Below are 24,903 nucleotides of genomic sequence, written 5' to 3' on the forward strand. Positions count from 1 at the left end.
AGTAAATTAAATTATTGTTTTCATATAGAGAATCATTGAATAACCAATTAATACAATATTATATCACTTAAAGATCAACATCATTTGCCCTAACGATTACTAATTAGCCAGACTGAATTTTAGTTTTTCGTGATTGCAAAAACTGCTGATTGCATCTGGATGAGATTTAGCACAGAGATAAATAACAGTCTGGCTGCTAACACGTGCTATTATAGCTTTAAACGACGCGAGTGATGCCACGCGCTTAAGGTAGTTTATAAATAAAAATGGCGTCATTGTCATCAAACGAAATAACAGGAATGTACCAGGGTAACATAAAGCAAACGAAGCTTACCTTTGCACTATTTCTGAGCGCAGTTCATCCGCGACCATCGTGTATTGCAAATATGACCTTACCACTTTAGAACAGGTTATATAATCGAGTGTGTCGCGTGCGAGTTACGTCGTTTGTTGATCGGAGCGCGCCCAGTTCCGTACTAAGTACGGGCTGATACGGCGGCGGTAAGCACACTGATGCATGCTCGTTCATTCACTCGACTGTAGGGCTGTGTCGTGATGTCGATGCTTTGTGACATTTTTAGTTCACTTATCGATATAAGGGAATTATGAATTTTTGATTAAATAATTTTATAACATGTGACACGATTGTTGATGTTTATTATTTTTAAAGAGTTATTGGTTTTTTGAATTGAAGTTTATAACAAAGAAGTGTAACTATAATCTAATTAATGTTTATAAAATTTCGAGCTTAATGCTTCGTGTATTAATCTATATTTATTGAAAAACTGTAACTACAACATGTCGATTCAATTAAAGCGATAATATATTACGAGCAATTTCGTGTTGCGAAACACGATTTCGATGCAGGAAGTTTGATATGAGAATAAGATTAGAAATTACAGTATTCTAGTCATATCCTGTAATTCAATATCTAGAATATGATTTTAAAATACACTTTCGACTAGAGTCTAATAAAGCTCAGATAATATCCTAAAATTCGAGTAAGATTTTTGGGAAAAAATAAGTTCGCAATAAGATTATTAGCAATTTAATGATTACGTAAATGTATATAATTACATTGTGGGTATTTTCCAGTCCTGTAGTCGGATGTGAATATGGAGTGACTCGGGTCCGTGGACCGTGAAGATGACTTGTCTTACACCTGTCAATGTTAAGCGTAACTCAGTGAACATGAGATTATTCTATCTTCACATTGTCCAAGCATACAAAGTAACTATTGGTTGTCCTATATTCTCTTTCTAGAAAGTTCTGGTTTGTTGAACAAAAACTATGTTCATATTTATAAAGTTCAATGAATTGTCATATGTATTTGTGACATGAGAGGGCGTTATTTAACTAAGCGTTTACTTTATTATTTCATGAAGTTATAACAGATTTATATAAGTTATTCACGCGTTGTAAAATCACGCTTTCTTCCAGTATTGTTATTAACAATACTTTTTCCTATATAACATAGTTAATATTCATTGTAATAAAACAACGATCATAAGTATATCAACACATAAAAAATAGTTCTATTAGAATAAGAGATTTTATCGAATGTCGATATTTTTAAATTCACCTGCGTCCGCGCATTATGTTAGCTCGTCCACCCATTGGTTTCCGAGTTATCCTTTGACATGTCCAAACTAGTGATAAGCGGTTAAGACGGTGATTTAAAAACCAACAAATGTTATTCAAGGCATGATCTTTATGTGAATGACCTCGCTGATTTACAGCTTATAATGTAAAGGATGAACAGTTATTTGAAATCTCGTAAACGATGTGCGATCAAGGTTATTTTCATATTGTGATTTGAAGCCGAATTTATTAAAGACTACTTATTTGACTTGGCCTCTTACCTCGGTTTTGAAATAATGTACGTATGAAATGTCGAATCAAATTTCTAAAGTAGTAGTTTATAAAGCAAACTTACAAATTTTTAACAAAGTTAATTATAATCTCTTATTGTATTAACCTTGATGTAAAGATTTCGTTAAGACGTTTAATATAAACATCTATTAAAAGTAAAATCTATTAAGTAAATATTACTGTACAATTAGTAAAATAATTTCTTAGACACGTGGCGTATAAATTGGTTAATTAAACATACTACGCATAAAACACGTTCAACGAAAACATCTACAACAACTGGTGAGGTCTGCTCACTCATATATGTATTTATAGACTTATTGTATTGAGAATAAAACAAAAACGCATCTGTACAGTACTGTATCTCTACGTAGCTGATCCACGCAGCTTAATCTATAACTGTATTTTTAAATTTTCTTAAATCTCTCAATAATCGTAACGTAATGTTACATAGAGTGCAGCCTTTTTCGCTACCGGGTTCACACAATACAAAAATAATTTCAATTCGAACAAGCACTTTCTAATAATTAACTTTAAAAATATGATAGACGTGACAATTATTTTTATACAGAACATGTCTATTAGGTTAGTACCTACAATATAAAACCATACGTAATTTTTTTATATATACTCTTCATGATTTCGAAATTACTTAATTTGCATAAAGACTCACGCTATAAACTTTCTTATTTTTTATATTACACATTATGATAATACATTTTGAAAGCTTTTCAGAAATTATTACGTTTCTAATTTGCATAAAATATCAAAAGTGCATAAACATTCAATTATAATACATATACAATTTAATACTTTTAATTTAATATAAACATGCTTATATTGCATCTTATAATTTTTTATTATCTTATCGTCCATTTATAAATGTACGATTTATGAAATACTATGTGGTCTTCCCTACGTTCAAATATAAAAGAAAATAGTTAAACCAGAAATAACTTAATACCTATTATACTATTATACTTTAGGTGACCGAAATGATAAACGGGTTTCAAATAGGTCCATATCTTTCCTACAATATTAGAGCATAACATTATTACTATTGTACGTACCAATAACATATTTATAAATATATTGTAATTGTATATTTCTGTATATAAGTAATACTAGTAAATGAGTTGCATAAAAACTTTTTCTAATTGTACAAAGTAATATTCATTAAAAATGATGCAATTTATCGATATTGACATGGTTTCATGACATCACTTTCTTTGAAACCAGTTTCGCTAGTTACGTCTAGGCACCATGATGTTAAAGTATACAGAGATTTTACTTTATCTGTAATATTTAAATAAACATATAAAGTACGTATTATATTTATAAATTAATTAAACAGAGCATAGATTTGATTAACCAACGTTCCTAAAAAAACGATGGTATTTCTCATTCGACTTTTTGTGTTTGTCACTTGATACCTGCGTGGGTTTTGGCGCGATTTTAATAGAAAATTGTTGTCTTTTGGTCCCATTTTGAAGTAACAGGAACATTAACCGTTTTTTTTTTTGTAGTAAATATTTGCGTTTTTCATGAAACTTAACTTAAAACTACAAATGATAAAATATTTTAAGACTTCTGGCGGGGGAGATTACCCTGTAATGTATCTGTAATTTGTTACTTATCTATACTAATATTATAAAGCTGAAGAGTTTGTTTGTTTGAACGCACTAAACTGGTAATATCTAATAAATACTGGTCCGATTTGGAAAATTCTTTCAGTGTAAGATAGCCTATTTATTGAGGAAGGCTATAGGCTGTATATATACCATGGGCGAAGCCGGGGTGGACCGCTAGTGAATAATAAAATATGTCAAACTAGCTGCCCCCCGTGGTGTCACCCGCGTAAGTCCGTATCCCGTAGGAATATCGGGATAGAAAGTTGCCTATCTTCTACTTCAGTTGCCCAGCTGTCTACGTACCAAATTTCATTGCAATCGGTTCAGTAGTTTTTGCGTGAAAGAGCAACAAACACACACACATCCTTACAAACTTTCGCATTTATAATATTGAAGAAAACAATTTTATAATCAATAAAAAAACAAACCAATTGCTATATTTTATTCGGACACAAATTTCAAATGTTTTCGCTTATGTATTTTTTAATTTAATAATTATTTCGTATGAAGTTCTATAATTGTCTCTGATTTATATGTAGACATTAGGCAACATTGAATACAAGCTTTGTTTTATCTTCAAACATTTTATCATAATGACGCTATTTAAAAAGTATTTAAGACTATATACGTATGTTTTCTTATGAAAAAAGATGAGTAATTCATCTGTTTATTAGTTTAGGTATTAATAAACCAGATATTCATAAGACACATCGTTTTATTACTTTAAGTAAGCTACAATCATTGTTTGAAGGCTATCTGTCTATTAATTCTACACATATATGCATATACTAACATTCAACAAACATTAAATATAAAGTTCATATTGTCTATGGTATAATAATAAGGTTTGACAGCTCATTTTTATTCCTCTTCCATTATGGCAATAAGTTTCAATTATTTGCCAGTGTCAAGCTTATAGCTTATTTTTTTAATGTCATTTGTATAGGGCACAGACTCAATAATGAGTTAGTCGTAGCACAGATAACATAATACTACACTGCTGTAATGCATATTTCAAATTAAGAACGATTTTCCGTAACAGTCCTTTTGTCTCGTACAATGTTACCTGTTTAGATTGCCTTCGAAATGCGGCATAGTGATTCATGCAAACGATATTTCCATTGTATAGTTTCCCTTTCACCACGCTGTCTGACTAAACTTTACATAAGTTCAGTACAAGAGCACCTAATTTAAGTTTAAAGCTATCTTTATTGCAGAGTTTTTACGGGTTTTTACCAAATTTTAAATACTTTTTTATCATTGTTTATGCTGTTATTGTACATAAATTCTACGAAATAATACCACACGGGATTTCCTTATTTGTAACGGAATTTACACATGGAATACAACACTGAAAATTCTGTAGGTTTACGAAAATTATAATTCTTTACACACATAAAAGTATCTACTTAAAATAAATATGTTTCATCTCTTTCTTAGTGTGTAACGAAATTAGTGTTAGGATGGCATTTGTTTTGTTAAAAAGACATTATATAGGTTTAATTTCAACACATTATATTAAATCATACAAATAAACAGCTTACGAGTAACACTAATGGTACGCGACCTTATATTATGATGTCCTAGCCAGCCCATTTGAACTTTGAACGATTGGTTCAAATTGGTTCAAATGTTTGAACAATACTTGGCCTCGATTGCGACACAGATAATGTGAGAAGTTCTAAGTTTAGATTAGGGTTGTCATTACAAAAAAAAATAATAACAAGAAAACTTTTAAAAATAACCTTATAAATATGTCATTGAATGGTTTTGTCCACTAAATATTTTTTAAAATGTAAGTTTTATTGTTACCTTTATTTATTACTATTGTGAGGAAGTTTATTACAATTTGTTACAAAATGACTTATGTAGGTAACGATGAAATTATTTTACTGGCAGTTGAAATTATTAGACATAATTAAAAAAGAAATCGTAGGCAACAAACAACTAGCAATATTATCTGTTTGCAGAAACCTTTGATTATATCACACAAAGTATGGTATTGTTGCCAGGCGTCAAAAAATACATCTCGTGTGAATAAAGCGCTATTGTCGTTAGTGTGGGACGTGGGAAAGCAATTTGCGCAGAATTTTAATAGCTGGTAACATTTACTTTGATAAAAAATAAATAGTTGATGCACTAACGTGGCGAGACAGTTATGGCATTTTTCAAATTGTACGTTAATTAATAACATTTTTCATGTAAGATGTTTCTTGATTGAATTAATTTGAATTTATGTCTAGAAAAATTATATATTATGATCACGTTATGATTTTTTGACGTAAAGCCTGATTTTTTAAATATATTGTTAAAAAAATATTATTATAACGAATAGGGTTCCACTGTAATAAAAATGAGAAAGAATAGCTTTTAACATAATTAACAATAATCCTGTGAACAAAATAACAATGGGGAGACGTATATCTTTCACTTTTAACCTCAAACCTCTGGTGCCATTTCGGCGCGAAACACCATTTTGAAATGAATGACATTTGCTGTTGTTTTTGGTATGAAGATTAAGGCTTGGCAATTGTATATTAAATTACACGGAATCTCATAATTTGAGGTAAAATTGCTAAGCTATGTTGATAATCGTTTCGTAATAACAACTAATATAGAGTAACAATGACAAAAAATTAAGTATATTATTACTTCAAAAGATCCGATAAAATATGTTTAATACCTAAATACTAATTGACAGCCGTGCTTTTTGTGTCCAATATATACATGTCCTTATGGATCCTTTATTTATCCCACATCCTGTAAAGTCGGCAATCTATTTGCAGAGAGCCTCTGCAATTGACCTTAGGCCTCTGAAAATATTCATGGGTAGTGGTTGCGCTTGCCATCAGACAAAGAACACTGCGTACGTAATATTTGCCCATAAACAACATTATAATATATCTTACTTAATACTTATATTAATAGATACGTATTTATTACGGACCTCAAAACGTGACTCCGTTTAAAGACAAGATAGATAAAGTTATGTAACAAGGATCACGATTCCAAGAAGGTTATAAGGAAATTTTCTTAAGTTTTTTATCTGTGCACAATATCAGCTAATGTGTATTGTCTGTGGCAAAAAAATATATAGCCTGCAAGTAATGACGTTTGTAAAAAGATAATGCGCGTAAACCGTAAATTATTACCTGTGGAAAATTCAGTGATTTATTATGTTTTTGTTGACGAACGATATAAAAATGAAAATTTTCGAGTGTAAAATAATTTAGAATAAGATTACCTAAATAGCCACGAATTTTCATCATATTTTTTTTGTTTCTGACATGTTTGAATTTGGAACACATAATCATTTAGAACACTTTTTTAATAATATTTTTTTTATAAACGCCGCCTGATAAACATTTAATATTTCATGCAGGTAATGAGTACATAAATAAATAATAATTTTAAACATCATAAAAGACAATAGACTAGAGATCTGTGTTACCGGATATGAGATAGCAATATTTATATATAGTTAAATATAATAGTGGCCTATACATGCAGAATGATAAGAATATAATAATCGGTTTATATTCGAAATACCAGTAATTATACGACATTGTTTCATGGTTTTGTTTGTGAAACAACCAGGTTTTTAAAAAATAAGTAAGGGCAGCGCATTCGCAGAGGTCTGAGCGTCTGCGAATGTTCATGGGAGGTGATCGCTTACCATCAGGCGAACCACCAGCTCAGGCGCCCGCTATGACATAAAAAAATTTGTCAAGTATTCCAGAGATAGCACGTTCAAACAAACAAACTCTTAACCTATAGATAGACTGAAATGATTTTGACAACAAAGGTTTAATTGGACATTTTTTTACCACATTTTCAAAATCCACTTACGTATTATATCGTTAACAAAATATTGGTAATGACGCATCTATTTCGTTAAGTACTCTATGACATAAAATTATCATCCAAAATATTTAGTTTTGAATTAAACGTGTTACACAGATGCCAAACAACATCGCACCGTAAATTGGTAGTGTTAAAGTTCAAATCGCTTTGTGATTTAGAACAATTATTATGTAGGTGCTTATTTTTGTTTGCGAACTGCGAATTATGTATAACCTAGACATAGTTATTAAATGCCGTTTCAGCCTTTTGTTAGTATGTAGTTAAAAAGCTAGGTACAGCCTGTGACTTTGTCTCTGTTGAATTTATTTTTGTATTAATTATTTTTACAGATGATTAGTAATTTTTCTTTTTTGCAAAAAAAAAAAAATTAACAATCAAGTATTATGACTTATGTCATTCAGTGATATAGCTTTCAAATGTTGAAAGAATTTTTGAAATCGGTCCAGTAGTTTCTGTGTGAAAAATGTTTTCTTTTTATACTATTAGCTTAAATATCATTCTGACAGTTAATTAAACGATGCTTTTTAGCTGTTTGTTCGTTTGAATGCGCTAAAACCAAGAACTACGTATTTGAAATTTCACCGTTGGATTTGTACATGAATTGATGGGTTGTTGGATTGGTCCCTGAGTGCTATCCTACTAACTACTAATATCATAAACGCTAAAGTTTGATAGTATGGTTGTATGTTTGTTACTCTTTCACGAGAAAACAACTCATTCTATCAGTCTTTTTTTGATACAGAGATAGATTGTAGTCTGCATTAGTACATAGGCTACGAAAGAGGCACGACCAAACCCGATCGGACCGCCAGTGGTTATATGCAGTCGCGGAAAAATTTCACTAGCGCGATTCAGAGAAATGCGTCGCTACAACCACATATTGGTAGATATCAATCCCATTTCCCATCCGTCATTCGAGGCGAAGGAAATTGCGATATGCGACACCCGCTTCGTTATTAATACTACGCAATTACATGACTTCGCTTTCATTGGCGTGCTGGTGAAATTACTCAGTTGTTAGAAAGTGTTCCTTGCTATTTATTGACCTTGTGTAATTGGGCTAGTCGTTAGTCATTAGTGGGTTGTGTGTCTGAGTGTACTGATTATAATAAAAATACTTTAAAAACCTAACAAAAATCCCGATTTATTGATAGAATCAACTAATTTGTCTCATTTGCTCTTATGCAGAGTATGGGTAAGGAAATGATTAAATCCTGTCGATACTAATCAGGATAATAAGATAAACTCATGAAATTATTGTATTGTCACCGATCCTTGATAAGTGCGGAAAGTTTTAATTAAATCTGTCTGTTTAAAGTGGGTCAAAATTCTACTAATATTATAAACGAAAAGTTTGTAAGGATGCGTGTGTGTTTGTTACTCTTTCACGCAAAAACTACTGAACCGATTGCAATGAAATTTGATAAGTAGACAGCTGGACAACTGGAATAACATATAGGCAACCTTTTATCCCGATTTTCCTACGGGATACGGGCTTACGCGGGTGAAACCGCGGGGAGCAGCTAGTCGAGTCTAAAGGAATCGATTATATACAAATAAACATGCGAACATATGAAACTAATAAAAGAATAAGAAAGTGATGATTTGACTTACTTTTGAAATTAAATAAATACGGAGAAGGTTTCCAAATAGACGTATATATATTTTTCATGTATGACCACGCATAACTTCTTACATAGTAGCGAGATTAAAAAAAAACTCATACCATAAAGACAATTTTCAATTTTCTCCCCCGAATATAGTAGACTATAGAGAGTTAATATTTTGAGGTTGAAACGTAATCTCTAGATTTATTGGGCCAATTTTGAACATTCTTTTATCAATAGATTGACACATTATTTGTGTGTATGTGTGTGTGCTATATTCATTTTTTATTTGGAATAAACAAAGGACACAAACAATAAAATTCATAAATGTATAACCCACGATATTATCCACACATATATACGAAAAATATTGAAATGGTGTCGGTTTTAAGTTACATGACACGCTTGCATATTAAAACAATAATTAAGATAACATAAGAAAAGAAAAGTTTGGAATTCTGTAGAACGGCATTTATAACAGTTTTTTTTTGTATGTTTCATATGACAATAAGAAAATATCTAAATCTTCAAAATTGTTATTATACGATTCCATCAATTGATATAAAGCTGCACGACGACCTGCGTTCCTGCGACAAGAACTAGTCACATCTTAGTCATATTAGGTACGTAGAACTCCGAAGCTACAAGGAAATTAATAGTATAGACTCAACATAGATAAATATACGTATTTAGAATGGTCTGCCTCGCTCTTTGAATGTGAAAATTGTTGTAAATTGTACATCTATTTGGTTTCTAAATGACCGGTTATAGTAAGTCAGTATTTTTAGTTTTTTTTAAACTGTGAGCACAGGTCTTGTTGATTCTCTGTATAAATATAATGAAACAGTCATCATATCATTGCTATACATTAGGGACCATAGATAATTTTAGGTTTTTCTGACCCCTTTATTGTCACATGTTGACATTTTAAGGATTTCGCTCCTTATGTGATGTAACTCTTTTCAAATTTTATACAGTTATTTATAAGTAGCTGCGCCCCGCGGTTTCACCCGCGTAAGTTCGTATCCCGTAGGAATATCGGGATACAAAGTTCATCATCAGCCCGTATATGTTCCCACTGCTGGGACACAGGCCTCCTATGAGGGTTCAGGCCATAATCCACCACGCTGACCAAGTGCGGGTTGGCAGATGTCATATGTCGTCGAACTTTTAATTCTTGGACATGCCGGTTTCCTCACGATGTTTTCCTTCACCGTTTAAGCAGTGGTGATGTTATCCACATGCGCAGATAAATTGAAAAATCAATATATTTCCTGCACGCTCGCCCGGTCTCGAACCCCCGACTTATCGAGTCCGAGGTTCTCACCACTAAGCCACCACTGCTTACAAACTTTCGCATTTATAATATTAAATAATATTAATATTAGTAGGATAGGATTTATAATTAAGGTGCGTCAATCATGAATATGTCACAGCTCGCTTATTTCATTATGACATTGTATTCGTTTATTGTTATTGTTTATAAAATACAGTCTGTTATGTAATTGGCTTCTGCAAATGGTATGTTTATCCTACACTAGACGCTCGTCCCGGCTCCGCTCGTATATCTAGATTCCTGTTATATAGCAAGGGAGTATTTAATCAGGATTAAAAGTATCCTATCACCCAAGTCAGCTCATACCCCTTCTGTATACCAAATACCATCAAAATCCTTTCAGTAGTTTCAGCGTGATTGACGGACAAACATCAAATCAAATCGACTAAAAGTGATAAGTTTGATTTTAAATAGGTATTATCCTACATCACGTTCAATATTCGAAACGAAACGAATTCGGATGCTCAATAAATTAATTTTATCTCCTTTCAGTTACATCCTTTTATCCTTATTAAAGGTAATTTATATCTATTAATAGCGGTCCGCCCCGGCTTCGCCCGTGGTATATATATAGTCTATAGCCTTCCTCAATAAATAGGCTATCTAGCATTGAAAGAATTTTTCAAATTGGACCAGTAGTTCCTGAGGTTGGTGCGTTCATACAAACAAACTTTTCAGCTTTCTAATGTTAGTATAAATTTTAAAGAAGTTAAGGTTGTAAATTTGTGAGTTGTCAACGTATGTTATGTTATCTGTGGATCTAACGAAATTAAAAAAACATCTGTTCCCAATAGAAAACCACGTTTCATGTCAGTGTCATGGGCTATATTTTCTTTTGCTTTTATCCCGGGAAAACCAGGTTTTTTTATACCGGCTCTTCTCTGTACAAACTACTTTTACGATAACTGTAATATAAAAACTATGACGATTCAAAAGTGCTTCTAAGAAGTCTCAAATAAGAGAAGACTTCTTAAGTCTTCTCTTTGATAATGGCTTTACCCAACAGAGGGACTGCGCCAATGTCCAGAAGTCTAATTGAATAAATCTTCGAATTTTAATGCACAGATCGGACACGAAGTATATTTAAAATATCGACTATTGTATGTTTAAAAATATTTGTCTCAACATTGTTTGAGATGCACTCTTATACCTACCTCAATGGATGACATCATATATACCGTCAACATTATTCTCTGAAGTCTTAATGAATATACCAGTTATTATCTAGCTTTTGTATTTATTTTACACTAGCTTTTCACGTGACTACGTATAGATTTATCTGTATGTAAATGTCGGAATTTACTGAATACAAAAAAAAAAAAATTTCTTTATTTATTTCCGTTAAGCTCAGATACAATTGACAGTTTATAAAAATTTAAGCGGATATTGTAAGGAAAAATTTAGCTGCTTTTGCATTAAAAAATTCGTTACAAGTAAACACATTTGCGGGATTCTCCTAGTCTAAAAGTGAACATTATGGTTGAATAAAAGAAAGCTAAAATGTTATTACTCGATTTCTAACAGAATTATTGCGAAAGCCATGGTTTATAATATTTATCTTATTTTTGCGGTTAATTTCTATTACGTCTAGTGAACAGGTGAAAGTTTCATTATTTTGATATAATCTTTAATATTTGGCGCGAATTTATAAGAGTTATAAATTTTTTTGTTTGTTATATTTTAAGAATTGTGGCAGTGTAGAGGCAAAAGGTTCAAGTCATACAGCCTAGACATATTTATGACGTGTATATTTGATTTTGACGTTTCCTTTTTTTTCTTTGAAATTCCAATTGGCGCTTAATTTTTTTTAATAATGTAAGTTTACGTACAGTTATCTGAAATTATTATTCTTAAATTGTTTTAACTATTAGCTTGTGACGTTATTTGATAACCTGTTTTTTGCAATCAGGTGTAAAAGAAAGATTATCTTTGTAGAATTTTGTTAAGGAATATCTGTTTCTGTAATTGAAACTGCTGTCAAAAGTGCGATGAACCTTGACAAATGTCAAGGTATACACTGGGATTGGTTGAAAAGTAAGCTGATTAGTTGAAAGTCTAGTTTTTGTATCTTTCAAACTACTTTGCCTTGAGTTTTTTTTTAATCATCGCTATTACATTTTGTTTCATTTGTTTTTATATCTGTAATCATAATCTACTTGGCCTTTTTCTATACAACACGAATGATAAAAATATGCAATAAGTTTTGAATGATCTAGTCCGTCTCTGTCCGTTCGTCTGTCACTAAGTAGTATCTCAGGAGCTGCGATAGTTAGACATGTGACATTTTCAGAGATTCTGTATTTCTGTTGCCACTCTAACAATAAATAAAAAATAACGTTTACCAACGAGGCTTGATGCCTTTCATATAAAAAACAACAATATTATAAATCGGTTCACCTAGTATAAGTTAAGAGGTGTCAAACACAAAACATTACAATCGAAACGATAACCCCTCCTTTTTGAAGTCAGTTGAAAAACGTGACAGCTATCACCGCAAATTGCAAACGCAACAAAAGTCGTAGCATTTGTTTCAAATTGCTGAATTCGCCTAACTGTTCTTTATTTAAAACAATGCGCCACAGATAACACAACACCAGAGACAATAGAGCGATATTAAGCAAGCTACACACGGTGCGTTATGCCTTTGTTAGTTGTCTTTGTCAAGCCTGCGCTTGTGAATAAACGCGGAAGCCATACGGAATAGCGTAGTTACTTGTTGACCTATTGAAGTAAACGGTTTTATCGGCTTTGACGCAGTTTAAAATGCTAGTTGTATTGCTTTGTATTCGTACAGTTTGCTCTGTGGAGTGGAAATAGAACTGATTTTACTTTTCATTGTTTGTGTTATGTTGTTTTAAAAATATTAGATAATATAAATAAGCTCGCTGAGAAAAATTAATTAATAACGATATCCATAAATATTTAGTTTATTAGTAGTTACGCAATAACTATTAGATAATTTTCAGTCAGTTTCATGTTTGTGAAGATTTATCTGTTATCTATTGGTTTTTTTATTTGTTCATCTGTTAGTTAGTTTTATCATTTCGGCCAAACCGTTCGACCTATTGTAATTATCCATACAAATTATATAAAGCTAAAGAATTTGTTTGTTTAAACGCGCTAATCTCAGGATATGTACGTGATCCCTTAGATTAAAATTAGATCTCATTTATTAAATGTTTGAATAACACGGGCAAAACCGGGGGATCGCTTGTAATAAATAATACGATATACCTACATTTATATGTTACGTGCTGTACGTTTGTTTGTCACTCGAAAGTAACAAAACATTTACAACTAAGAACAACTGGAACCATACAAACTATTTTCAATATTATAAAAACTCAAACAATCAGAAACTTTTTGAAATATCTGATTTGCAGCACGATTAATGCAACAAAGATGACAATGAAAAAGTAAGTTAATATTATTATATTATGTCTACGGAAACACTTATCTATGCCACAGATAATATACGCTATAGTCTATACTCTACAGTCTATGCCTACATAAGCAATAACCAGCCTACGCGGAAACTCGATTTCAATATAACATCAGTATTTGAATGCTGCATTTAAATTACACTGACCTACCTTTTGTTTGGCAATTCATTGACGTGTTGAAATTTTTTTTTAATTGCACATTGCAATGGCTATGTTGTTCGATTAGATAATGTGTTTGAATTATACATTGATTTCGACAATTTCGTTTCGGGCACGTATTCAGAGACGAAGTGTTAGATTTTAACGAATATAATCTATTTTAACCGAGTTCAAAACAGGGGGAGGCTCTCAATTCGACTGTAATTTTTTATAGTAGAATGTTGGCTTTATAAATAGATTCATTTATTTATGTTACGTTGTTGATGTTAGGTTACTTGTATTTTACGATTTAAGAGAGTGTGGCTTCGAATCCCTAAATGGCAAATATTTTATCATGTAAATTTATTTCTCATTTAAAACTATTTTATAAAAGCTACTTATTACTAAGATTGTATAGACATATTTATATCATTATAGCCGATACTACAGCCGACGGTCGGCTTTATTCGCGTAGTCGAAGGAAATTCCTCCGGGAATGAAATACTAGACAGGGACCGGGATAAAAAAGTCTATGACACTCTCTAGACACAAAAACATTATGAAATTATTAGATATTTTTGACAACCTTTTAATAGCCTATTGCCGTTGTTTATTTTTATTAATTATTCCAATCTATTACAAATTCAATTTAATAATTTCATCTGTCACATTAATATATAAGTAAAGTCCCGTGTGGGTATGGGGCAGATGATATACATCTGTTTCACTGATCGACTTTTCATAAACAAGCCTTCTGTTTTCTGCCAGACCGAGACTTTTTTTATTTATTTATTTATTTATTAACTCTTTATTGTTCTTGAAACATCATAAAAACCTTAATATAGATACATTACAAACAATTTTGTGCGTCCTCACCGGGAATCGAATCCAGGACCCCTCGGTTCTACGTTCACGCGTTAACCACTGTACCAAGGAGGCGGTCAATTAATATATAGCTAATTATTAATTGCTCTGCAGAACGCTTGCACATCCAAGGCTTCTGTTATTAAATTTAACAGAAGGTACAGAACATTGCAATTTGCCAAGGTCAAAAATTTGCTAATTAATAAAATTACATCAATTTCATAAGAAACCACAATTTTTATGTTTCGTCATCATCTTCCATAGGTATGTAATTATATTTAAAATGTTGATATAATATTGAATCTTAAATGTAGACTGATAACGTTCAATATGTTATGCATCTATTTTAAAGTACTTAAATATAAAATGAATTGTAGACACAAAGACAGAACAATATCAAAAGTTGGTATGATTGGTATGGTAGGAATTATTCCTACCAATTTTTAGTATTGTTCATTTTATAGACAATAAATTTATTTATTTCATTACTTCTTTCTTTCTAACAAATATCATTATTATTAACCTTTATTAATTATATCCAGTGCAGGGAAAAAACACTTATAAATCTTTAATCTCACATAACGTTGCATTTTAGTAGGAAATAAAGAAGCTAACCTCACAACTTTTACCTTTACCTAATACCCAATCATAAGAGAAACTAAAAAACTATCAGAATGTAGATAAAAAAAACAATTTTTCAATGTCGTCTATAAACGCTATGGTATTCAGCATTTGAGTCAAACAATTACAAATATAATTGTTTAATTTGTTATCAATCCTAAAGCATGTCCCAAATACATTGACACAATAAATAATTGCATAATTAGGTATATATATATATTTATATATTACATATTATTATCTAAATAGAACAAAGAAACAGATGCATGACCCTGGGTTATCATTGCCGCAATATAACCGTCTGTTAGATTTATTTCGTCATTAACGCCTAGATCGACTGTTGATAGCAGACAATGAATTAATTGCGCGGCTTCTGAAAAGTATATCCTTCCTGCTGTTGTATCGCTATGTTGTCTATGGCTGATGCTTGTGTCAAATGTCAAAACGCTTATAATGTTGGCAGAAAAAAAAATTGACGTCGAAAAATAGAATTTTAGAATATTAGTTGATTTGTATTTATTGCTATTAAATAAATTTAACATAGCTTGTTTTTATAATTGAATAAGTGGTATAACCTAAAAGTTATTCTTTTAGGAACGTAAAATATGAAAGACATTTCCACGGCTCCGACATTCTTATTATTTACTTTCTAAAACCTGATAAACTGTTCAAAAAGAAATAATCCTACTTATATTATAAATGCGAAAGTTTGTAAGGATGAGGTGTGTGTTTGTTGCTCTTTCACGCCAAGACTACTTAACCGATTGCAATGAAATTTGGTACGTAGACAGCTGGATAACCGGAATAACACAAAGGCAACTTTTTATCTCGATATTCTTATGGGATACAGACTGACGCGGGTGAAACCGCGGGGCGCAGCTAGTAGCTCAATAAAGCTTCAATGTCGTCTAAATCAACAGTTTAAGTCATTTAATAGTTCCTTAATTAGGACAGGAAATTAATGAGGAAGCTGTCTTCTACACTAATAATTAATATAATTTGAAATAAAATAATAGTTTAAAAAAACTATAAAACACGCTTTAACAAAAATCATATTTTGCAAATTGAAAAATGGAATAATTTTATCAAATTAGTGTATTGTCATCGGTCCTCAATAAATCTACAAAGTTTGAACGAAATCTGGCCGTTTAAAGTGGGTCAAAATCGCGCCCAAAGAAGTCGGTTACAAACAAACATACAAACAAACATACAAACAAACATACAAACAAACATACAGGTGAAGCTAATAAAAAGCGTGTAAAAAGGAAACTTCTGTATCTTTGTATGTTTGTAACGTTCTCACGCAAAAACTACTGAACCAATATAAAAAAACTTTCACCTTTAGGTTATACGGGAAATCTATTCGAAATTAATGTTGTTTAAAACTTTCAAGTAGATGATATGATAGATATTTACCGAAAAATATAGATAAAACAAAATAAAAAGTGGAACATTTTAGAACCTCCTCGGTGAGCAAAAATTACGGTTTTTGGGATAAATTCTGTTAAATATACCTATAAACTGCAGAAAAATAAATTAAGATATGATGAGGTTATATTACACATATATACAAAAAAGAATTATCAAAAGATTTTACATTTTTATTATTATTATATTTTATTTTATATATATTTTTTTTATATACTGTAAATGTTATTCTGCCTCCCTTTGTACACCTAATATTTATCCTTTACCTAAGGGGTTGCCTGGAAGAAATCACTCTAAAGTGATAAGGCCGCCCAGTTATACATTATCTTTAACTTTTGTTTATATTTTCTTTTTCTTTTTTCTTCTTTCTATAATTAATGTGTAATAAAAGTGTTAAAATAAATAAATAAATATTTTTTTTTATAAAAATCAACTGTCATGATGTATGTCCCAGTGAACACTTCACAAACTCAACCGATTTTGACGAAATTTGGCATTTTATGTGTAATTTGGTCCAAAGATATAGGATAGTTTTTATTTCGATAAACTATCCCAATCATTTATAATCTTAATATTTTTAATTATTACTCAGCCGCAGCAGCCCGTGGCCGGGTATGCTAGTACTAGATATAAATTGTAACAATGTATAACAATATATAATATATAACAATCAATTAGAGAAAACAATTACGCTATCTTTATAAGCAAAGTAATATTTAATGTTCCTATTTATTTTATGTACGTGATTATTTCATTGTCTTGCATTTTTTTTATCTTTAATAGTAAACAGAGTTGTTTCATTTGTGTTAAATTATTTACACGATCCTAAGCACACATATACACGCGTACACGCATACCTACGCAGTTTTCCTGTAGCGATGTAAATAAGGATGATTTTATCGACTATACGTGTATGTGTGTTTATTTGTTCAAATCTCGCTCAATTAACACAATAATATAATAGATGAGGAAACAATATTTATATTTATTAGCTTTCAATTCTTTAATCCTATCCTACTAATCCTGCTATCCTATTATTATTATAAATGCGAAAGTTTGTAAGGATGTGTGTGTTTGTTGCTCTTTCACGCAAAAACTATTAAACCGATTGTAATGAGATTTGGTACGCAGACAGCTGGACAATTGGAATAACACATATGCAACTTTTTATCCCGATATTGCTACGGGATACGGACTTACGCGGGTGTTAGGATAGGAAATGATTAACGAATCTGTTATAAGTATATTATAAAGAAGAAACTTTTGTGTTTTTGTATGTTTGTAACGTTTTCACGCAAAAACCGCTGGACGGATTAAAAAAATTCCATTTATTTTTTATTTATTCCATAAGCAAGCTACATCTTCACTATGTGTGGCTATATTTGTACCACGAGCGAAGCCGGGGCGAACAACTAACATGTTTATAAAAAGTTGTCACGTGATATTAAATTCAATATGGCGTCATTTAGATTGCATTATAATACAGGTTGCGGTGCTTATTTTTTACACATATCTACCAGTATACGTGTTACGGCACGTGACTTTGTTTAGGTATATGTAAGGTATAAACAGATAATAATTTATGTTTGGCAAAAAAACACACTGATATGAAATTTTGACTTACTTTATATGCATTAAAATATAGAAGATACATTTAATCGTGACTCCATTTTGTAATATAATACCAAATTACAATTCCCAGTTAAACACACAAAGAATAACGTCATTAAAACTCACGCTATTCAGTAAGAATCCGATTCCTTTTCCTCACCCATTCCAGATCATTCCTTCTTTCCAGTCTTATCCTTTCCTTAACCCTTACAAAAGCGGACAAGCACTCGAAGAGGCGCTACCTCTGCTCTGTTCACGGGCGGTGGTAATCGCTTACCATCAGGCGAACCACCAGCTCAGTTCTCCTCGACATAAAATAATATAATAGTTTAAAAAAACTAAAAAACACGCTTTGACAAAAATCATATTTTGCAAATTGAAAACTGGATTAATTTTATCAAATTAGTGTATTGTCATCGGTCCTCAATAAATCTACAAAGTTTGAACGAAATCTGGCCGTTTAAAGTGGGTCAAAATCGCGCCCAAAGAAGTCGGTTACAAACAAACAAACAAACAAACATACAGGTGAAGCTAATAAAAAGCGTGTAAAAAGAAAATAACGATGTGACATAAAAAAAAAACAATCGCATTGAACCTCCTTTGTTTAGGGACCTGTTTTCAGTATTATATTATCTGTGGTTTACACCTAGCTCCTAAAACTCGATTATATCGCTATCCACAGTACCAAAGACTATAAATTGCAGCAAGATTCAAATCATTAACATTATGATTAACCAAACAAATCAGTTATATAATTACGCGATAAAAATCATAATATATCGCCATTATTATAAACGTGGATTTAATTTATTACAATTATGAATGCAGCCTTCGGATTCTATTTAATTGAATGAATATGTAAGAACACGATTTGATGCATCCTTTTGCTAAAGGAGATTATTTTTTAAGATATAATGTAATTACTGACTATAATGCATGTAATCTATACTCAATCAATCTGAAGAATTTGTTTGTTTGAATGTGTTTATCTCAGGAAATACTGAACGTATTTTACAAATCTTTCACCGTTGGATATGCAGTACGAGACTCCTAAGCATTACGACTAAAAAGCTAAAAAGTAACGTTAAAAAGTAGCCTATCCGCTAAACCAGATTATAATCTACCTCTGTACCAAATCTCATACAGATACGATAAGCTGTTTTCGCGTGAAAGAGTAACAAACATCCATACGTTTTTACACCGCCACGTTTATATTAAGTAGGATAAATATAAACCATAATATATTGCGGGTAATTTATAAAACTGCAAATTAAAGTTATTTTATATTCAACTAAATTATGACGCGTTAAATTCGATTAGTTTATAATAATAATACACTTTATTTAGCACCAATTTAAAATAAAAATAATGTATAAAAAGGAAAAACAAATATAATGTTTAAATATGTAAAAACAAATAACAGTTTAATAGATGTTACACATAAACCATCCTCTTGCATCACTCTATCCATAAAAAAACATCAATATTCGTATATCCGTATATCAAAATGCTTAATTGCGTAGTTTTAAAGATTTAATCATACATAGGGACATAGACAGAGAAAGCGACTGTTCTATACACTACTAGCTGCACCCGGCAAACGCTGTTCTGCCTTACTCTTATCATTTAGGGTTATGAAAAATAGATGTTGGCCGATTCTCATAGATACCGGATAAGCACAAAAAGTTTCATCAAAATCGGTCAAGCCGTTTCGGAGGTGTATGGCAACGAAAACTGTGACACGAGAATTTTATATATTAGATGAAGCGATAAGTTTCCATTTAATAGTACGATCCTGTTAAATAGAGTAATATTATTGTCTCCAGACGAACATTATTATAACAGCTGTTATATTGTACAATTAAAACTACGTAATATCCAAATAAGACGATAGAAAGTTATTTACACAAATGATAGCGGACACACGCGAACAGAAGTGTAAAAGTAATAATTAATTCGATAAATTACAATTTCTTTACATGTGCTTTATTTTCTTCCTATACGTTGGTTTATAAACTACCTACTACAGGATTACGGCAAACTGGTTATGGTATTAGGTAAGTATATAATAAAAATGATTGGCTAAATTATATGTTGGTAAGCATAAAACTCGAAAACGGCTCGAGCAATTTCGCTAATTTTTATCATTTTTTCTAGTCTCAAGGAAGTTTGATATTGAGAGAATAAATGTTCCACGAGTGAAACCGGGGCGGACAGTCGTCTCAATTCGTTTAATTACTTGAATTCATCTTTTTTGCATGAAACCATTCATAAGCATGGACATTTATTTTTATAATAAACTCTATTCTTAAGCGTGTTTACTATTTTTCTACTATTTAACTAGTTTATAAAACTGTAGCATAAATGTTTAACAACAACACTTCTAATTTTATTATCTGTAGAAGAGGTCAACCATTATATTATATTTTAAATTAATGCCTATCAAAACAGTCTTCACACACACATACACACTTGTTTAATTTAATCATAATTACACTTACACGAACGTACCAGCATTTTCCCAAACTTTCACGTTAATTAAATATTATATTAGCAGGAACTAGGAAATATAATAAAACAATAAACACCTATTATCATAGTATTTATACGCGATGTAAGATCATTATTAAAATTAAAATTATAATATTTTTTAAATTATAATATTTTTGTACAATAAAATGTTATAAAAATATAAAGCAATCGACTTTTGCTGCTAACGGTACCTAAAAATAATTAAAAGCTCAATCTGAAATAGTTATCTTTGTTAATAATTGTAAATACTCTATACGCTGTAATTACGCATTACGTAGGTAACGTCATTATTTATTCTGTGGTAACAGTGAATATTCTTTGGAACTGTATTGGATTACTTAAGTTAGTATGTAACAATTATTTGATTTCTCTACTGTTATAAAACCTTTACAGGAATGTTACTCAAAAAAAAAAACACGATAAAACTGCCCTTAAATGATTTTTTATCTTATTATTAAACTATAATATCATAATTTGATAGAAATGACAAAAAAAAAAACAAGTTAAATAAGTTGATGAAACTTTTAATTGGCCTTACATAAATAGAAAATAACAGTTCATTGTTCGCGGAACTCTATGGTTAATGTTTGTGCACAGATAATAAAAAATAGTGTCGGATTTTCCCCAGTGCCATAAAACCTTATTCACGAGTTATTTACAATTTACATAACGACCTCATTTGGTATTCAGAGATTCAAAACAAAAACATGACCTTTAAAACTAATGAATCGACATTTTTGCTGTATTTGTGTCAAATACATAAAAGCGAAACACTGGAAATATTTTATACCAACGCTAATGTAAAATACTTTTAGCTATCATATGCACTTATACTATTATTTACTGTACCTACCACCTACAATTTAAATTCATATATTAAATAACTTTTTTATAAGTAACGTGAAACAATAACAAACATTACAAACATTTTTTTTATTAAACAACCGGTTTAGCGAAAACAATAATCCGACGAACTGGCCTTCACTTCGAGACAGCTCATAGCAATCTCTAAATTAAAAAAAAAAAACGCACCTTGAATTTTTCGAAACTTTCGTTCCATTCGCGGCAAAATCTTCGCTCCCGCCATAACTGGTAACCAATGGCATATCACCTTCCATTTTTGAAGCACAGATTGCACAAACTTTTTTTTTTATCACTCCACTGTTACGAAGCTATGGTAACGCTTGATACGTCCGACGGCTACAAATACACTGACCGACTGGTTTTATTGATGTAAATGAGCAGAGATAACATGTGACGGACTATGTCATTGATAATTGAATGGGTTTACGCAACAGTGAAGATCCGCGGAACGCTAATTTTTTATGACATTAACACCTGTATTTATGAGATTTTTGTGACTTTTATCAGAATAAACACCACAATGTCATTTGCTGATTTAAGAACTATGTAGGAATTCTGTTTTGTTAAATAATATTGCTTGAGAATTTTTAAAGAAAATTATACTACTTTAAGAGGAACTGAATTGCTAGTGGTTTAGTGGCATTCCAATTAATTAAGGTTGTCAAGCTTTAATTTGTGTGTATTTTTTATTTGATGCTAACTAGATAGCTTCATAGGTACTACATTCTATTATTATTACGCTGACCTAATCTTACATTGGAATGAACATACTTTTGCCCATTTTTTATGGGGATAATACAAATACATATTATAAAAGACAACTTAAATTGCGACGCAAAACAAAAATCTTCTTGCCACAAACATTAAAAGTTTACATTGTCTATGACCTAACTTTTTTCATAAATAACACATATTTTATAATCTGCTAACCTTAAAATTGGAGGTTTATATCAAATGCTCTTTATATTATTTACACAATAATATCATGAGAACAGAAACGCAGTCATAGCAAATAGGAAAATAATTACGATTTAACAGTAATTATTGGTTATATTTTGCGTGTCAAACTACGCACATCTCGGGTTACGTAAATAAGAAATCGGGAAAGTATTGTGTACGGATATAAACGGCTGTGTAATGTATTATCTAATATTACATTGGATTTTTGTGTAATAGCTTAAGTTATATTTTTAGTAGAATTTTAATGTGTTTGAGAAGAATTCGAATGGGCAAGATTTAACGTTATAACTTTAAGGATGGTGATGGCAGCTAAATACTAGATTTCTTATATGGTGAGTAGGTTTATACAACTTTTTTTTTAAATATACCTTTTCTGAAATCCGGTTTTATTTTATTCGATTTCCTAATTAAATAAAGTGAAGGTTTTTTGGATGCATTTATTTTATACTAAGGTTATAAGAAGATTTTTGTTTTGCGTCACAATTTAATTTGCCTTTTATTTGTACTACTCCCATAAAAATCTACAAAAGTATACGCGGCGTTAACATGACTGTTCTTTTAAGCAAACAAGATTAATATATATTCACTCTTGCATACAACCGGCCGCCCACATCCAAAGGATGTACGTACAAAGAACACAATACTATCAAATTGGACGTAACGTCAAAATTTCCTGGTCACTCCAATACGTCATAATACGCCCCTAAACGCTTCTAATAAACAATGCTGATAATATGAATAAATATATATCCCACTTCACACTAACATCGTAAATCTGATAGTTTGATTGCTTGGATGTTTGTCCGTCAATCGCGCTAAAATTACTGCACGGATTTTGATGAAATTTGGTATGCAGACAGGGTGTGAGCTGGCTTGGGTGATAGGACACTTTTTGTCTAGATTAAATGCACCAGGGCAGACAGGGCTCTGTCTGCCTGTATGAGCTGACTTGGGTGATATTTCGGCTCCCTTGGGACAAAGCAGGAATCTTGACATCCGGGCGAAGCCGGGACGAGAGTCTAGTTAAAAGTAAACTGCAATGCGTGAATAGATATTCTTGCTAAATATAAAACAAAGTCGCTTTCCGCTATCTGTCTGTATGCTTATTACACCTTTAAAATTACGCAACAGATTTCGTTGATTTTTTTATAAATAGTGATTCAGGAGGAAGGTTTATATGTATATATCATGTATTATTATGTAATATATATATATGTAATATATATGTAATATATTATATAATGTTGTGACACCCCTTTGTGCATTCATAATTCGATAATATTATTGATTTACAAAAAAATATCGACAATTTTTCTGTATCGATAAACCAAAGTTGTAGTCCGACCGACTGTAAAAAAATTATAAAAGACCCGGATAACTATATAAAAATAATAACTCAAAACATAAGATCGATAAATTGTAATTTTAACAGCTTTTCCATCTTGTTGGAAATGATAAACGTCGACCTTGACGTCATTGTCCTAACTGAGTGTTGGCTTAAATGTAATATACTTATGCCCAAAATAGACTATTATTTGATGTATCACACAAAAAACAACAAAAATCAAAATGATGGCATTGTTTTATATGTTAAAGATAGTTTAAATCACTCTGTTTCTGAAATCGACTTTATGGATGGCTCATGTTTGGTTTTAAAGCTAGGAAATGACACAGCAATCATCTGTATTTATCGTTCCCCGTCTTACATTAATACGGCGAATTTTTTAGCATCACTTGATTCTGTATTAATTTCTTTATCTACCACAAAAACAATTACAATAATCGGTGATATAAACCTAGATATCGCTTGTACGCCTTACGATTCCCAAGTCTCCGATTATCTCAATCTATTAGCCTGCCATGTTTTACTTCCCGCACATAATTTACCCACCCGCGGCTCTAGCTGTTTAGATCATGTCATGCTCAAATCCAATTTTGAAGCTCTAACCCTAGTTCTTGATTCAACCGTTACAGATCATAATAGTATAATGTTGTGTCTTAAATGTAAAGGAAATTACACTGAAGCCAAAAGCAGTAATGTTATCAAAAAAATTAATTACAAAAAACTTGATCAAGATATAAAAAAACTCGATTTTCAACATATTTTACAGCTAAACGATGCCGACCTGGCT

General features: G+C 31.2%; 1 protein-coding gene across 3 annotated transcripts in view; it reads right to left on the reverse strand.

Moving 5' to 3' along the window:
- The window catches only part of LOC119836390 (PTB domain-containing adapter protein ced-6), a 56,228-nt gene that overhangs the window by 18,091 nt on the left and 13,234 nt on the right, over window positions 1-24,903 (reverse strand). The window contains exon 1 of one of the 3 annotated variants that reach the window (XM_038361694.1): window positions 21,980-22,182. The exons of 1 other annotated variant lie outside the window; for it this stretch is intronic. In XM_038361694.1, coding sequence (XP_038217622.1) covers window positions 21,980-22,065 — 86 coding nt within the window. In that variant the 5' untranslated portion in view covers window positions 22,066-22,182. Of the gene's footprint in view, window positions 1-334; window positions 508-21,979; window positions 22,183-24,903 lie in introns of those variants that run through there. One more of the 3 variants, XM_038361695.1, reaches the window with a different exon arrangement.

This window comes from Zerene cesonia, chromosome 24 (genome assembly GCF_012273895.1).
Source record: "Zerene cesonia ecotype Mississippi chromosome 24, Zerene_cesonia_1.1, whole genome shotgun sequence".
Lineage (NCBI taxonomy): Eukaryota > Metazoa > Arthropoda > Insecta > Lepidoptera > Pieridae > Zerene > Zerene cesonia.